Source organism: Eriocheir sinensis, chromosome 24, assembly GCF_024679095.1.
Source record: "Eriocheir sinensis breed Jianghai 21 chromosome 24, ASM2467909v1, whole genome shotgun sequence".
NCBI classification, from domain to species: domain Eukaryota; kingdom Metazoa; phylum Arthropoda; class Malacostraca; order Decapoda; family Varunidae; genus Eriocheir; species Eriocheir sinensis.
Genome location: NC_066532.1, coordinates 17,463,805 through 17,481,929, shown reverse-complemented (window position 1 = coordinate 17,481,929; position 18,125 = coordinate 17,463,805). Strand labels below are relative to the sequence as shown.

The 18,125-nt window shown below is 45.6% G+C and overlaps 1 protein-coding gene across 2 annotated transcripts in view; it reads left to right on the top strand.

The window, feature by feature from the left end:
- The first annotated feature begins 4,706 nt into the window (after positions 1 to 4,706).
- Positions 4,707 to 18,125, top strand: part of LOC127002976 (serine/arginine repetitive matrix protein 2-like) — a 27,557-nt gene continuing 14,138 nt past the window's right edge. The window contains exons 1-3 of one of the 2 annotated variants that reach the window (XM_050869294.1): positions 4,707 to 4,885; positions 6,529 to 6,631; positions 7,564 to 12,076. In XM_050869294.1, the coding sequence (XP_050725251.1) occupies positions 4,738 to 4,885; positions 6,529 to 6,631; positions 7,564 to 12,076 (4,764 nt within the window). In that variant the 5' untranslated portion in view covers positions 4,707 to 4,737. Of the gene's footprint in view, positions 4,886 to 6,528; positions 6,632 to 7,563; positions 12,764 to 18,125 lie in introns of those variants that run through there. The other variant, XM_050869293.1, reaches the window with a different exon arrangement.

Below are 18,125 nucleotides of genomic sequence, written 5' to 3'. Positions count from 1 at the left end.
GAGGAATACAATGATATAGCAGATGGAATAGATTCGTAGGAGTTATATGCATTTCCAGGGGTAGTAATAATGACTGGTGGTAGTTTGACCCTTCTTCTGTACTATAAGAAAGTCTCATACATCCAAAGTATATAATCAAAGAAGGAAGGAATATGGTGAAAAAAATAACGAGGAACACAAGAAATAGCCGGTGGAACAGTTTTATAAGTATTTCCAGGGGTAGTTATTAATGACTCTGGTGGTAGTTTGACCCTTCTTCTGTACATACCATAAACGTAAAAGAACTCTCATGAAAGCCCGATTAATCTCCTTGTCGGCTTTTTTGAAATAGTTGACATGAGAGGCAGAATAAGCGTCTCCTTGCTTTTTTCTCTATTTCTTCATTCCTCTTATATTTTCCCCTTTCGCTCCTTTCTAATCAATCACAATTCTGCATCAACTATCAATCAATCAATCAGTTCTGCTTCTCGCTCCTGGTTACTGTTTCCTATTCTTTTTTTCCCCTCTATATATATTAATTTCTCTTCATTTTTCCACTGGACGTTAGTTTAGCCGTTTCATGAGCCTCTACCGGCCGGCATCACATGTGGAGGTTCAATGTTCGGAAGTGTATCGTTATAACAAGACCAAAGATTTAGATAGATTTCCATAGATATTCAGACCGCACAGACTGTATTAGATGGTCTGCCTAACTCACTATTATATAACTAACGGGAAACATATATACGGCCCCGCGGGGTAGTTGAAATTGCAGTATAAATTAATCAAATGGAATGATAATGGCCAACAAGACTACATTTCGATACCTTATGGAGTTGAAGAGATCTCGAACAAGACTGTTTGGGGAGTAACAGAAAAATATAACCTGACCTCGATCTATATATAGTACTAATTATAATAAGTGGCCCACACCTATACACACATCTTAAAGAGTTCTATCTTACGACCATTAATTATTGTGGATTAGCTGGGGATTAAGGAAAGAAGGGAGGGAGGGAGATAAGGCCGGATAGGGGCGCATATGGGAGGGAATGAGGAATTTATAGGAAAGGCATTAAGGAAAGCAAAGGAAGGGAGGGAAAATGAGAATATGGAAAGGAAGGAGGGAATATATAGTCATAAGAGGCCTATATATATAGTGACACATCCGTACTATACATCTCATATTATTTAAAGCCATTCCTCGTTCATCTTTACAATGCAGCTATTTATTACCCTTTATTTATCTTTTCAGAGTCTACAAAATGGCGTTGATAGAATTTTGAGAAAGCTGAAAATCGACTAACGGTAAAATTGAGAAGATAAATACTGTAATTTCGAATAGGAGTGGATGAATCTCTCCCTCTCTCTCTCTCTCTCTCTCTCTCTCTCTCATGTCAGTCAGTACACTTTATCACGTCATTCAAAAGGATCATCTGCATCGTTTACACTTATAACAATACATTTACAACCGTTCTTCAAGCCCACCATTTCGCCATCCAAGAAAACATATTTGACATTAAGCTTTCATAGGAGTTGTATATGCATTTCCAGGAGTAATTTTATGACCCTGGTGGTAGTTTGACCTTTCCTCTGTACCGTGAACCTGAAGGAACACTCATTAGAGCCCGACTGACCCCCTCTTTGACCTTAATTTGAACACATATTTGACAAGGCTTTCGAAGGAGTTGTAGGCATTTCCAGGAGTAGTTTTATGACCCTGGTGGTAGTTTGACCCTTCCTCTGTACCGTGAACCTGAAGGAACACTCATTAGAACCCGACTGACCCTTTCTTTGACCTTAATTTGAACACATATTTGACAAGGCTTTCGAAGGAGTTGTAGGCATTTCCAGGAGTAGTTTTATGACCCTGGTGGTAGTTTGACCTTTCCTCTGTACCGTGAACCTGAAGGAACACTCATTAGAACCCGACTGACCCCCTCATTGACCTTAATTTGAACACATATTTGACAAGGCTTTCGAAGGAGTTGTAGGCATTTCCAGGAGTAGCTTTATGACCTTGGTGGTAGTTTGACCCTTCCTCTGTACCGTGAACCTGAAGGAACACTCATTAGAACCTGACTGACCCCCTCTTTGACCTTAATTTGAACACATATTTGACAAGGCTTTCGAAGGAGTTGTAGGGATTTCCAGGAGTAGTTTTATGACCTTGGTGGTAGTTTGACCTTTCCTCTGTACCGTGAACCTGAAGGAACACTCATTAGAACCCGACTGACCCCTTCTTTGACCTTAATTTGAACACACATTTGACAAGGCTTTCGAAGGAGTTGTAGGCATTTCCAGGAGTAGTTTTATGACCCTGGTGGTAGTTTGACCCTTCCTCTGTACCGTGAACCTGAAGGAACACTCATTAGAACCCAACTGACCCCTTCTTTGACCTTAATTTGAACACATATTTGACAAGGCTTTCGAAGGAGTTGTAGGCATTTCCAGGAGTAGTTTTATGACCCTGGTGGTAGTTTGACCTTTCCTCTGTACCGTGAACCTGAAGGAACACTCATTAGAACCCGACTGACCCCCTCTTTGACCTTAATTTGAACACATATTTGACAAGGCTTTCGAAGGAGTTGTAGGCATTTCCAGGAGTAGTTTTATGACCCTGGTGGTAGTTTGACCTTTCCTCTGTACCGTGAACCTGAAGAAGCACTCATTAGAACCTGACTAACCCCTTCTATGACCTTAATTTGAACACATATTTGACAAGGCTTTCGAAGGAGTTGTAGGCATTTCCAGGAGTAGTTTTATGACCCTGGTGGTAGTTTGACCCTTCCTCTGTACCGTGAACCTAAAGGAACACTCATTAGAACCCGACTGACCCCCTCTTTGACCTTAATTTGAACACATATTTGACAAGGCTTTCGAAGGAGTTGTAGGCATTTCCAGGAGTAGTTTTATGACCTTGGTGGTAGTTTGACCTTTCCTCTATACCGTGAACCTGAAGGAACACTCATTAGAACCCGACTGACCCCCTCATTGACCTTAATTTGAACACATATTTGACAAGGCTTTCGAAGGAGTTGTAGGCATTTCCAGGAGTAGTTTTATGACCCTGGTGGTAGTTTGACCCTTATCCTCTGTACCGTGAACCTGGAGAAGCACTCATTAGAACCTGACTGACCCCCTCTTTGACCTTAATTTGAACACATATTTGACAAGGCTTTCGAAGGAGTAGTAGGCATTTCCAGGAGTAGTTTTATGACTCTGGTGGTAGTTTGACCTTAATTCCTCTGTACCGTGAACCTGAAGAAGCACTCATTAGAACCTGACTAACCCCTTCTTTGACCATAATTTGAACACATATATGACAAGGCTTTCGAAGGAGTTGTAGGCATTTCCAGGAGTAGTTTTATGACCCTGGTGGTAGTTTGACCTTTCCTCTGTACCGCGAACCTGAAGAAGCACTCATTAGAACCTGACTAACCCCTTCTTTGACCATAATTTGAACACATATTTGACAAGGCTTTCGAAGGAGTTGTAGGCATTTCCAGGAGTAGTTTTATGACCCTGGTGGTAGTTTGACCCTTCCTCTGTATCGTGAACCTGAAGAAGCACTCATTGGAACCCGACTGACCCCCTCTTTGACCTTAATTTGAACACATATTTGACAAGGCTTTCGAAGGAGTAGTATGCATTTCCAGGAGTAGTTTTATGACCCTGGTGGTAGTTTGACCCTTCCTCTGTACCGTGAACCTGAAGGAACACGCATTAGAACCCGATTGACCCCTTCTTTGACCTTTAGAATATAGCTGATGTGAGAAGCGAAAGTCTTAAAATACCGGCAAATGTGGCGGAGATGACGTACAAATTGGTGTAAAAATACCTAAACTAATATACAGAGAGTTAATATTAGTATTAAATCAATATAAAAGTACCAACATAAGAAATCAACATTGAAAGGCCCAAATTTTAACAGTAACGCAGACCGCAAATTAAGTTGTCGTACTCACTCGGCCCCTGATGGACGCGCATATATACCAAATTAACGTATAAAGACCTAAGAGAGTTAAATCAATATGAAAAGTATCGAAACAACTTACAGAATACCAAAATAACATAGAAAGAGCCAAAATAACAACGATATAGTGCACCATAGTATCGTAAAGTCACTCCTTGATGGTCGCCCAAGTACAAGTCAATAATAAGGGTACAAAGGGTCATTTTAATATATAGAGTGTCAAATCAACATAAAAAAATATCAACTAACATACAAAACACCAAACTAACACAAAAAGAACCAAAATAGCAATGATCCAGAGCGCCAAAGTGTCGTATTTGCTTTCTAATCGTCGTATTACTGGCAGGAAAGTGAGAACCGCTGCTGTTGTAGGAATCAGCTCGCAGCCGTAAAATAACTCGCAGTGCGAGGTTCAACTTGCTTACTTTTTCTATATTCCACTCACCGCTATCGTTTACTTGTCCTGTTTTGGCTTCAATTCATGAAACAAACATCAGAGCAATTTTTTTAATCAAGAGAAGGCTATATAGCAAACGAATAGGGTAGATTTTTAGAAAGAATTACCCCACGTTGATGTTCACTCTATTTATGCCTGTTTGGTCTGTTGGTGTGGTGGGTTGGTGTCTTGCACGTAATATCAACCATTATAAAGATAACAGGTGGACAAAGTAGAGGAAAGTAAGGCAAATTAATAGGTTTTCCGGCATCAGAGCGAGTTATTTCCCCGGGGAGGTATTTCTCGCCACACCGCCATAGGGAAGCGAGGGAGGAGGACGCTAGGCATGAGGCTCAAGCTCGACCTCAGCGATTTTTTGGAGGACGAGAGGAAGTTTTCGGTGCTGAAGGTGAAGCCGAAGGAGACGAAGACGGTGCAGGATGTGATCACCAAGATATCCCAGCTCTTCAGCGTCCATGGCGGCGAGGAGGAGGGTGAGAACTGAGGCTGGACTCTTTGGGGTTGAGGTTTTGTTGATTGTTTTGTTATTTGTCTCATTTTTCACTTTTTTTTTGTTTATTTTGTGTTGTTTTTGTGTGTTTGTCAGGTGTGTGGGGATGGTAATGGTGAGAACTGGGACGGACTTTTTCGGGATTGGGTTTTCGTTTATTATTCCGTTTATTTATATTTTCTGGTTAATTATTTTCCTGTTTTATTATTTCAGTGTGTTTGAGGGTGTGGGTCGTGTGTGTGGATGGACTCTGGTTCACTCACCTGGTTTTTGGCTGCTTGTTTATTATTTCGTTCTGTGTCTCCTTTTTTACCTGTTTGGTGTTGTGTTGTGTTGTGTTGTGTTGGTCAGGTGTGTGGAGGCAAGGGGAGGGTGAGGCAAAGCCTGGGTGGGTCTGACTGACTGTAGACTGTTGACTGGTGGTTTCCATGTGTTGGTGTGGCCATGGGGGGGTGCTGGACTGGGATGATATTCAAAAGAGTGTGGCCGCTTCTTGCAAAGTTAATACTAACAATATGGTTTCCTTTTTGGTCCATGAATGCAGTGTAGTAATAAATGACTTCTGGAAAATAGGAGGGTTGAGGGGGGTGGGGCCCCCCTGTTAGGTAGGTTAAGTTAGGTTCTGATCTTGATCTTAATAATAATGCACAGGGCACCTGTGCAGTTGTATAGCACGCACATTGGTGAGGTTTAAATTTATTCAGCACGCGGTGTGGGGGTGGTGGAAATACACAGCGAGGGACGGAACAAGGTGTTAGTGGTGGTGGTGGTAATGGGTGGGAGCGGGGCAACGGCGGGTGCACAACAGGCATTGAAAAGTCAATCATTATGTGATTTCCAGAAAAAAATACTTTCTCCATTATAAAAAGCATCATATTTTGCCCAGACATAAGCAGTGTTGAAATTAGTAGGCTACCCTCTCGTTAATAATCGCCATGGAATGGCACCCCAGTAAAAGTATAGTTTAGCTTTCCCCGGTTGGGTTTGTTTCCACCAGCACACCTACTGATATGTTTGGCTGGCTGGGGCAACCCCGTGTGGCTATGAGCAGCTGAATAGCCACATATAACAAAATGTGGAAACATAGGGGTCAAGGGGGCAAAGGCCTTGTGAGGGTCAGAGTCAGAGTTGCATCCTTAGAATTTCCTGGAGATGGAGTTTGAACTTTTTAATTCAGTCACCACACCCCTGATTTTAGTGGCAATAGGTTACTGTTATAGTGGCAGTAGCTTACTATCCTTAGCAATGATAGGCAGCTGTCCATTACCATAGTTTAAGTGGTGCTCTGTTAGTGTAGAGAGTGTGGTGTGGCAGGGCGTGGGGTGTGTGGGGTGACCTGCAAAATCAATATCTTTTATGTATGCCTCTTGCCATAATTTTACTCTGCAGGATAATATTTATGAGTAATTGTTTTTACGGGCATTATTTTATCGTGAATTTCTCTATGTGCATTAATATTTGGGATTATTTTTTTATAGACATTATGTTACTTTGACTCTCTCTCTGTGTAGAGTATTTATAAGTCATTGTTTTAGTAGTTATATTATTATGACTTTCTTTGTGTGTGGCTTTAAATTTATAAGTGATGATTTTTTAAAGTTATGTTATTGTGACTTCTTCTGTCAGGTGAGGATGAGGATGGGCGGCCTCGCTTGGGGCTCTTTGACGAGGGCTTCTACATCCTCCCCAATGAGACGTCGGCTGTTCTGGAGGATTCCGGCGTCCTCAAGTGAGTACCCAAGAGGAGATTTACTGTTTTGGTGTTTTAAATTCTTTGACAAAACACTGCTATGTTTTCAATTAATTTTTCTACCCCATATTTAAGCCCTTCAATATGGTGACTCCAACATCGGCGTCACCATCGGCGTCACTGAATGGAAAGGGTTAATCCTCTTCTAAACCTCTTAATCCTCTTCCATTTCCTCTTAACTCTTTCTATATTGTGACGCCGACGTCTGCGTCACTGTATGGAAAGGGTTAAAAGCATTACCTTTGATTTCTCTCAGTAGCTCATATATGGAGCATGTTTTCATGTCCAAAGTATGATTATTGTTAGATGAAGAGTGGTCCCCTTCAGTTAGTTAGCTAACGAACATATAGTGAACCCTTGATTAGTTGGACTTCTTAGCACTCAGGAATCATCTGACCACTGCTGCCTACCCCTCGCCAAGCACCATATCGAGGGTGAGTTGGTGGTGGTGAGGCAGTGAGGGCAGTGGTGCTTGTAAACAAGGGCAAGTCTGAATGCATAGTTGTCAGTGCCCTTCTGCATGTTATTGTGGTTATTCTACATTTTCATCACTTTCTTTCTTTCTTTTTTTCTTATGACTGGAGTGTCAGTGTGGGTGTGGAAATGGGTAACTCCATACTCTCCTTTTATCTTATTTGGGGTATTTTTCAATTTTTCACCCAGTTTTCTTGATATGTGAAAAAACTAGAAATGACCCTCGACTGAAAATTACGAGCCATCAGGATTTCTTAAGTATTGGATGCTGGATTACCAGACTTTTACTGTTATCCCATTCTGGCATCATTTGACATGCTTAGGAGAGCACAACACACCAAAACTATTCAGACTCATTCCAGACAGCCCCCAGTGAACTCTGAAAACAATATAGTAGTGTCCATTACTTGCTTTAACTTAACACTTTGAATTTCCAGACTCAGATCTCTACCAAGGCCGACCACCAAAGGGAAGAAGAAGAAGAAGGTGAAGAAGGAATCTGTGCCAATTGTGGTTGTGGACGATGGTGAAGAGAGGCGGGAGAAGACGCCGCGGGGGGAGAACGAGGCGGAGAAGAGAGGCACTGGGCAACAGGAGGGGAAGAAGAAGGACAAAAACCGAGGGCAGGTCATATTGAAGGAGGAGGAGGAGGAGGAAGAGGAACCACGGAAGAGCAGCAAGAAGCGGAAGAGGTCCCAGCTTACCGAGGATGTGGAGGAGGTGCAGGGACGGAAGAAGAGTCGGGTGGTGGAGCGGGAGCCTAACGTGGAAGAGACGAGGGAGGTGGAGCAGGCGGAGGAGAAGAAAAAGCGGAAAAAGGACAAAGCCAACCGTGAAATCTCCATCGTTTACACATCCGTCGAGAAAGTGAAGGGGAAGAAACAGCAACAACAACAACAACAACAGCAACCCTTTAAGCATTCATATGACGCGGAAGGAGGCCACAGGAAGAGCCATCAGCGAGTACCCACAGTGGAAGCAGAGTGGAAGTCCCCAGAGCCTCATCTCGTCGAGCGGAAGAAGCGGAAACTCAAGGAGGACAAGGGTGGCGATAGCTCATCCTCATCCTCGTCCTCGAAGGGAAAAGTTGCCACCACCACCACCACCAGCAGCTTCCTCACAACACTCGACAGCAACACCTCAAGCAGCAGCAGCGACTTGGAGGTGGACGACAGACAGTTAGTGAGTGACTCCTTGGGGGATCGTAACAAACACCAGGGCGGGGACATGTTAACCAAGAGGAAGAGGAAGAGGAAGAGAAAACACAATAAGGGTGCAAAAGGGCAGCTGGACTCCGCCACCACCAGCCCCTATACCCCAGACCAGCCCAGTAGCTTTAGGGGTGACGGGAACGCTGCGAGAGGTGTAGGACGGGCCGCCTCATGGGGAATGGTGACGCCGATGGGTTACCCGCAGACGCATGTCATTTTCAACAGCGAGGACGAGGAGGTGAGCATCACAGACCAGGAACCGTACCAGCGCAAAAACACACGATCGTCCCGCACTGCAACCTCAGGACAGACCTCGCAGGCACTGGCCACACCACGCCCATCCATAACCGGGCGTGTAAGGGATATATCCAGGGAGAGAAGGCCGTGTATAGCTTCACCCACATCCCCGAGTGGAATCATACAAGGCAGACATAACTCGCCTTTGCTCCAGAACACGGACATGGAGGTTGGTGAGGTCGTGCGCGGCGATAGACACTCCCCGCCGTACCCCGTGTCAGGCAGGGGGCTAGTGCAGAAACGGCCCGCCCACAACAGCATGGAGGAGCTGGCAACGCTGCGGAAGATATGCGAGAGCAACACGATAACAATATGCAAAGCGGACGGGCAGAGAGAACCGCCAAAACCGAGAATGGGGTCAAGGCCTTCTCCCACTCCGTTGTCCTCCCCCCTTGCACGTGCCCCGCCCTCCCCACCACCCTTGTCATTCCATGGGAGGCGCGACAACAGACATAGTGGTGCCTTACAGAATCTGGCAGCCATGAAGAATAGAACCACGCCGGAGGTCTTCTCTGGGGTGCGGGCGGCCGGCGTGAGATCCATCAGACGACGCAGTGGGGCAGCCATACCCCCAAGACCTCCACTGACAAACGGGAGTTCAGAACCATCCGCCAGGACCCCCAGCTTAGAACCACATGCCAGAACCACCATGAACTTTGAACAACATACCAGAACTACAGTCAACTTAGACCCACCCACGAGACCCACCATGAACTTAGAACCAGCAAGCACCAGAACCAGCAATGTCGAACCACCTACCACCAGAACCGCCACTGCTACCACCACCTCCGCCAGTTTACCGGATGACGACCCACTCCAGATCTTGTCCAGCAACTTGAGCGAGATACGAAACCAGTACAACCAGGAACGCCGGCAGCCACCATCCGCAGGGCGTCGACCGGGGGCGCTGAGTAACTCCCTGGGTGCTCTCCTTTCTGGTATGAGAATGAGGTACGAAAATGACACGGAAGGCTCATCGTCAACCACCCAGGGGAAGGAAGTCGGGATGCCACCTCAAACCACCCCAGGGAATAAAGTGGATGGTGGTAAGGAAGGTTCTGATCTCTTGGTTCTTGACTGCGAGGACGTGGATGGCAGTGCGACGATGGGTTCAAGAGAGAGGGAAGTGACGCCGGATATCTACTGTGTGTCGCCGTCCAGCTCGCCAATACCACAGCCTCAACAGCAGATCAGCAAATCCACACCACAGCCGAATGTCCCCCAGGCTAGGCCACAGCAAGCCAGCCCATTCAAACACCCACAGCAGCAGGGTCTCGCATCTCAACCCACACAACACCAGCCCAGCCAATCTAGACTCCAACAACAGCTTAACTCAATCAGACCTCAAGCCAGCCCGAGATCAAGCCCTCAGACCAGTGTACGACCATCACCACAGGGAAGTCAACCTAGACCACCACAGCCACAGGGCAGCTCAAATAGACCTCCACAATCATTTAAATTACCGACACAACAGACCAGTAGCCCAGGTCTCTTACAGCAACCTCACCCAGCCATGCTACAAACCAACCCAGCCATATCACTCCACTTGGCGAACGTAGGTGTGACAGTACATCCACTTAGACCGTCTGGTCCAGCGCAAACGTCCACTCCGTTTCGACCAATGCAGCAGAGTAACCATGTGAGGCCTATGCAGCAGGGTAGCCCATCCACGTCGCTACAGCCTAGACCACAGGGTGCGGCCCCGAGCCCTGCGACCTCCAAGTGGGCTGACGATGATGATATAGTTGACCTAGAGAGTGAGGACCAGTTAGAGGAGGTGCCAAGTAAGACCAGTTTCACGGCAGCGCAACCACCTCCACAAACACCACCACTCCGCCAACCACCACCACTAACACCGATCTCAACCACGGCAACCGAACGGACGCTGAGCCGAGATAAGGATGGTGTCGTGGTCATGGATTACGCTGAAAACAGAAAAGGGGACAGTGCCGCAACCCCCACCAGTGTCTTAGGGAACCCAGACAAAGCTAACGTACCCGCCTCTAGGCCCATGGAAGGTAGTATGAGCACTGGGCAGTACATTGCGGACATCCTCGAGGACTGTGAGATGGTGGGGCCGTCAGGTGGTAGTGTGAAGGGTGGGCCCGGAGATACAGTTCCCAGAGACACATCCCGCCCTACGCACTGCACCGAGATTGTGGACGACGACGATGACATTGTGCTGGATGAGGATGAGGTGATGCTTGACGAAGAGGAGGGAGAGGGTGAGGAAGAGGAGGTGGAAGGGGAAGAGGAGGAGGGCGAGGATGAGGAGATGGAAGAAGAGGAGGAGGAGGAGGAGGAGGAAGGTGAAGGGGAAATGGTTGAAGAAGAAGGAGGAGAACCGGAGATGATTGAGGAGGAGGAAGGGGAGGCGGAAATAGTCGAAGAGGAGGAGGAGGAGAGAGAAACAGCGGAGGTGGTTGAGGAGGAGGAAGAGGAAGGAGAAGAAGCTGAAATAGTTGAGGAGGAGGAGGATGTGGTGGAGGAGGTACAGGAGGATGAGGACGAAGCAGACATATATGCCAACATGGACGGGGAAGAAGAGGAAGAGGGGGAGGAGGAGGAGGAGATAGAGGACCAAGAGCTCTCTGATGTGGACTATGAAATCATCGAGGAGAGTGACACTGAGAGAGAGCCAATCAAACCCACATCTCAGGAGGGTGTCGATAAAAGTGCCAACTCTAACAGGACTCTAGGTGGCACTCCTTCATCCACGACCTTTCCCTCATCAACAGAAGGTAAGAAAGACACACCGGGATCTGACTCCAGGACGCTAAAGGATGCGGTAGAGGTCGCACCCATCACCGCACCTCTCGCCACACCAGCAAAGTCCCCACAAGCCACAAAGCAACAGGAAGCCACACCCGTGATGGAAATCCTTGATGATGACACACCTTTCGCCGCACAACCTAAGGAAGCGTTACCTGTCCTACCAAAGTCGTTAGAGGTCAAGCCCGTTCAAGTGAAGCTCCCCGAACTGACGCTGATCAAACCCAAGCCAGTGGAGGTGACGCCGGTGAAGGCAAAGGCGTTAGAAATCATTCCCGTCGATCTCGAGTCGCTGGAGGTCAAAGCAATCGATATCACGTCGCCCAAAAGTGTCGCCTCTCCCGTGAAACCCAAATCACCGGGAACCGAAACTGTGAACGCCAGGACACAAAAACCTGCCGAACCTGAATCTCAAGACATAATCGCAGTGCAGAAAGTCGCGTCACCCAAGGAAACAGCCTCATCCAGCACCCCATCCAAGCCTGGTGATAAGACCGAGACGCAGAACAAGGAGTCCGAACCAACATCATCCGCTTCAAAACCATCCACTGCAGCCACCACCACAACAGCAACTACTACTTCCGCAACTGCCCAGGAGAACGAACGGATGAAGGACCTGCTTATCCAGACCTTAAAGGAGGATATGGTGAAGGAGATCAAGTCTACTAAGGTAAGTGAGGGGATGGAGGTTGTCCCTATAGGCTCGGTGTCCATGCGGCGGCGTTCACCCTCCCCGGAGATGATCGAGGTGACGCCCGCTTTGCCCGTCAACACCAGAGCGCAGGACACACACGTACACACACTCATACACCACACGACCATCACCAACATCGTCCCGTCACCCGCCATGTTGCCACCCCCTCAACACCCCCAGCACCCTCTTCCTCACAGCCAGCAGACCCCACAGCAGATACAACACCATGCCCCATTCCGACACCCCTTCTTACCGTCGTTCCCACACCACCACCCGCATTTCGGTCTCTCCCCAACACTCCACGCCCCATACTTCTCTCTCCCGGCGCAGTTTGCTCTCGGACAGCTCATGAATCAATCCTTGTACCAGTCCCTTCCGTTCCCTGCACCCCACCCTCACCACCCTCACGGCACGCCACCCCACGCCTCCCATCAGCCTCGTGTACCGAATCACCCCTCTGTGGCTGCCCTAAGAGGTGCGCCAATACGAGCAGGTGCGTTTAATCAGGCCCTGCAGCAGGCGCACCCCTCGCACCACCAGCATCCCCTCTTGGGCCTTCCACTGTCCACGGTAAGGCCTGGAGGTTCGCCACAGCAGCGTCACCTCATGGCTATGGTCGCACAGCAATCGTACCAATTCCCACAGCAGAACCCTCATTTTTAGTTCACCCCCGTAGCCTAGAAAGCAGACCGAACCCATACAGGAGCTTCAGGTTAGAGTATCAAGACGCCTTCCCATCCGTAATTAACCTCATTTCTGTCTATATCTGTTTGCTTGTCCAGGAGTAGAGATTAGGGGACTTATTTTTTTATTTTTTTTCATTTGTTTATTTCCCGTGAGCTGTTTACCATAATAAAAATAGCGCCCGCGTCAGACGAAACTCTAATTTTTAAGTCTGAGTGAGTTAAGTGTGAGATAGCTTGAGTCCATTCAGGAGGTTCAGATTCCATTATATAAGTGAAACAGAACCCAAATTTTTAAGCCTGAAACATATAGGATAAACCAAGCTCTTTCAGGAGGCTTAGATACCATAGCACACAAGTCAGACAACCCAAATTTTTAAGCCTGTAATGCATGGGATTGACCAAGCACTTTCAGGAGGTTCAGATCTCATAACACAGCCACAGAACCCATTTTTAAACCTTAACTGAGCTCGTTCAAGAGGTTTAGATTCCATAGCACACAAGTTTGACACAGAACCCATTTTTAAACCTGTAAGTATAGGATTGACTGAGCCCATTAACCCGTCCGCTGCGATTGAAACGAATTTGGCTTTCACTGGTAGCCTGATAACATATACTCCCAGGTCTTTCTCTGCCTCTGTGGTGGATAGTGGAGTGTTTCCCATGTGGTATTGGTGTGCTCAGTATCCCCTCCCAAGATACAAGACTACATTTTTCTTCACTAAATTGTAGCAGCCACTCTTTGATCCATTCCTGTAGCTTGGTGATGTCTTCTAGTAGGAAATCTGCAGTCAACGGGTTAAGAGGTTCAGATCCCATAAGACAAACATCAGACACAGAACCCTAATTTTTAAACCATTCCTGGACCCTTCCTCCTGTCCCTTCCTCAGTGTTTGTGTCCATGACGTATCGTATCTTAGCCGACCTTTTGAATACTCTCATAGCATTATTTTCAGTAATTTTAAGTCACGTATCTATTTTTATTTATTTTTATTTTTTATTTTTACGTCTATAGTGCCGATAGGCTTGCTTGAAGGGCCTGGATGGTGTTCGGCCCCAGCTCATCATGGCGCAGGCAAGTGTTTATAGTGGCGCCATCTTCGCTTAACCCTCGCCAGCACCTCTCCAGCCTTTATTTATTCATCACTAACCTAATGTATTATACCGTAGTGACCTTAGATTGACGTAGAGTATTTGTAAGGGATTTTGTATTGATTTACCAACTGATAGGATTAAGGTGTTTTTCTCGTACGTGTTTTCGTTGCATATATCTCGGCTAAGTTTTGACCTCCAGTGTTTTGCGTGGAGTGAACTCTTGCAAATGATAACACAGGCATGGTGACCTGTTCTTCGTCTCCTTCTTCCGCTGGTGTGTCTTCCTCCACTTCTTCCACTTTTGATCCTTCTTCTTCCATGGATACATCTTCTTTTCTACCAATGCTTCATCCTCTTCTTCCTCGGGTGCTCTTTAGCCTCATCTTGTGGTAGTGACTGTTGTGGTCGAGCGGATTTGCCGGTGATGAGAACAATGCATAGAATCATAAGTTATCCATTTGGCACCCATGACGGACTCTGGCGTATGGAAATATCTCGTACTATTGTGTTTAGTGTTTATACAGAGGCTAAGAAATAGGAGCAAACTACATGGGAAATCTTAAGGGGCATATTTTTAAACATTTCGGTACCCAAGTTCACATATTTAACAAGGCTTTCATAGGAGTTTCGGTCTTTTCCAGGGGTAGTTTTATGACCCTGGTGGTAGTTTGGCCCTTCCGCTGTACCATGAACCTAAACACACTCTCCTTAGAACCCGACTGATTGATTGAGGGATTGAGTAAGTGAGTGAGAGTTTGTCTAGGCTTTCACAGGAGTTTCGGTCATTTCCAGGGGTAGTTTTATGACCCTGGTGGTAGTTTGACCCTTCCTCTGTACCATGAACCTAAACACACACTCATTAGATTGGAAATAGTTGATTGAGGGATTGAGTGAGAGACAGTTTGACTAGGCTTTCATAGGAGTTTCGGTCATTTCCAGGGGTAGTTTTATGACCCTGGTGGTAGTTTGACCCTTCCGCTGTACCATGAACCTAAACACACACTCCTTAGAACCTGATTGATCTCCTTTTCAGCCTTTGGAAATAGTTAATGTGGGAGTCTGAGGCATTTAGTATCAGGTGTAAAGTAGAAAATTGACTGGTGGAGAATATACACCTGGATTTTATTGATATTTATTTATTTATCTTAAGGGGCATATTTTTAAACATTTCGGTACCCAAGTTCACATATTTAACAAGGCTTTCATAGGAGTTTCGGTCATTTCCAGGGGTAGTTTTGTGTGTTTTATGTCTTTAGTAACAGTTTTTTTAATTATTTTTTCATTATTATTTTTTTTTTTCTACGTCCTTGCACTGTCTCCTCTGCTGTAAAAAAAAAGTAACATTGCTGATTTTTCTTTTTTGGGTCGATGGTTTTGTGGATTTATTTTTTTATGTCACTTTTCATGACTGAGTTTACGAGACCCCACCACTTCTAACTGACTCGCAATCCCAAATATTGAAGTAAAAGCTGAAACTCTTAATAACTTAATAACAACTCTTAATAAATAATGATGCCAATAATACAATGTTAAAAAATCTGGCGACGGTAGTTTGGTTTGTGTGGTTACGATAATTTTTTGGACTGGTATCAACTCTAAATACTGTCATGATATTGCTACTCGGAAAATGACTGGACTTGCACTAACTTCTTGGACTGAAATCAATTCTAAATACCATCATGTTTTTTGCTACTCGGAAACTGATTGTGTGTACGATAACTTCTTGGACTGAAACCGACTCTAAATACAATCATGTTTTATGCCACTCGGAAACTGACTGGGCGTACAATAACTTCTTGGACTTGAACCGATTATAAATACTGTCATGTTTTATGCCACTCGGAAACTGATTGGGCGTACAATAACTTCTTGGACTTGAACCGATTATAAATACTGTCATGTTTTATGCCACTCGGAAACTGACTGGGCGTACAATAACTTTTTGGGCTTGAACCGATTATAAATACAATCACGTTTTTGCTACTCGGAATATCGGGCGTTCGATAAACTGGGTATTCCTGGGCATGGATTCAATATTGGTAATGCATGATAGAGGGCATGGATTAGGTTAAATGTGAATATATACTCTACATCATGGCTACTGTCAATATACTATAGTTCTTGGTAGCCTGATATAGCCCACGAATGGTAAAGGCGAATCATATGCATACTCGAGGTTTTAAGGTCAAAACATGTATCATAGGTTTTATATATATGTGTATGTGTGTGGCTGGGTGGGGTGGGAAGGGAGGCATCGGGAAGTTCTGTCAGTGGTGTTCCCATGTATAAAAATGTATGCAATGTGTCTTGTGTTCATGGGATCAGAATGTATCTTCAACTCCTTAACTTGACAGGGATGGTATTAGTGTCATCATTAGTGTCTCCTTCTACCTGTATTTGAGGATGAGGATGTATAGTAGTAGAAGATTCCTGTCTTATGCGCTATAGTCCAACTCACCTGTGAAGTCAGTATGGGCAGGGTGTTTGTGTAGTTCCCCGGCCATAGCGCTGCCAAATCTTATGTATACAGTGTAGTGGGGCAGTGTAGTTACGAGGGAGACTGAAGAAAAGGTTGAGAAAGCGGAGATTTGTAAGAGAAACAGTGTAGTTATGAGGCAGATCGAAGAAAAGGTTGAGAAAACGGAGATGTGTAAGAGAAACAGTGTGGTTACGAGGCAGACTGAAGAAAAGGTTGAGAAAGCGGAGATTTGTAAGAGAAACAGTGTAGTTATGAGGCAGATCGAAGAAAAGGTTGAGAAAACAGAGATGTGTAAGAGAAACAGTGTAGTGGGGCAGTGTAGTTACGAGGGAGACTAAAGAAAAGGTTGAGAAAGCGGAGATGTGTAAGAGAAAATGGAGTGATGTGAAGGGTGACTATGGTATATGTGAATGTGGTCTACAACGAAATATTTGCTACACAATTTTATATAGTACATAGCTGACATATAAGGAAGTGATGTATATAGTCTGATGGAGGAATTCGGCCGTTCATCCCCCACTATCAATGAGTTTCGGCAATTCTATAGGACTAAGGGTATAAGCCATTTCATCGCCCAAGAACACATATTTAACAAGGCTTTCATAGGAGTTGTTGGCATTTCCAGGGCTAGTTTTATGACCCTGGTGGTATTTTGACCCTTCTGCTGTACCATGAACCTGAAGCAACACTCAATAAAACCCGACTGACCCCCTCATTGACCTCTAGAACTAGCTGATGTGAGAGGCGGAAAACAACGACAGAACGGGTTATCCGGCACGAGCTAACCCCCATTCGCCCTTATAAACGAGGTTCTGTATTTATTTATTCATTTATTTTATTTTACGGTAAAGGAAACAGCTCAACGGCAAAAAGAAAACAGTAAAGAGAAAAAAAAAGTCCGCGAATCACTGCTCCCATAAAAAGAGTTAAGAGGAGTGCCCAAAAGAGAGGTCAATTTCAGGAGGTGATGTGGCAGCGCTGTGAAGTCTTGGGCATCCTTGCAACCTGACTTCGTAGTTGTGTCGGACAATAGTTAGTGGGTAGCCGAGGAGAGTTTTAGTAGATAAGTGAATATTGGGGTAATGATTCTTAGGGTTCCAGTATATTTTTGTCATTGTCATTGCCTTCATTGCTCTGTCGCTGTCATCATCATCATCATCATCATCATCATCCATTATCTTTCCTTGTGGCTCATGCACTGACAAACGCATCGGTCATCCTCCTCCTCCTCCTCATCATCATCATTTTTGTCATCATTATCATCGTTCATCATCTTTCCTTGTGGTTCATATACTCATGGAAAACCATCAGATTGTCTTAGCCCGTCCGCTGCGATTGGCACGGATTTCGCCTTCACTGGTAGCCTGGTAACGTATGCTCCCAGGTCTTTCTCTGCCTCTGTGGTGGATAGTGGAGTGTTTCCCATGTGGTATTGGTATGCTGGATTTCCCTTCACTGGTAGCCTGGTAACATACACTCCCAGGTCTTTCTCTGCCTCTGTGGTGGATAGTGGAGTGTTTCCCATGTGGTATTGGTATGCTGGATTTCCCTTCACTGGTAGCCTGGTAACATACACTCCCAGGTCTTTCTCTGCCTCTGTGGTGGATAGTGGAGTGTTTCCCATGTGGTATTGGTATGCTGGATTTCCCCTCCCAAGGTGCACAACTTTACAATTTTCTTCACTGAATTGTAGCAGCCACTATTTTTTCCATTCCTGTAACTTGGTGATGTCTTCTGGTAGGAAATCTGGAGTCAAGGGGTTAAAATT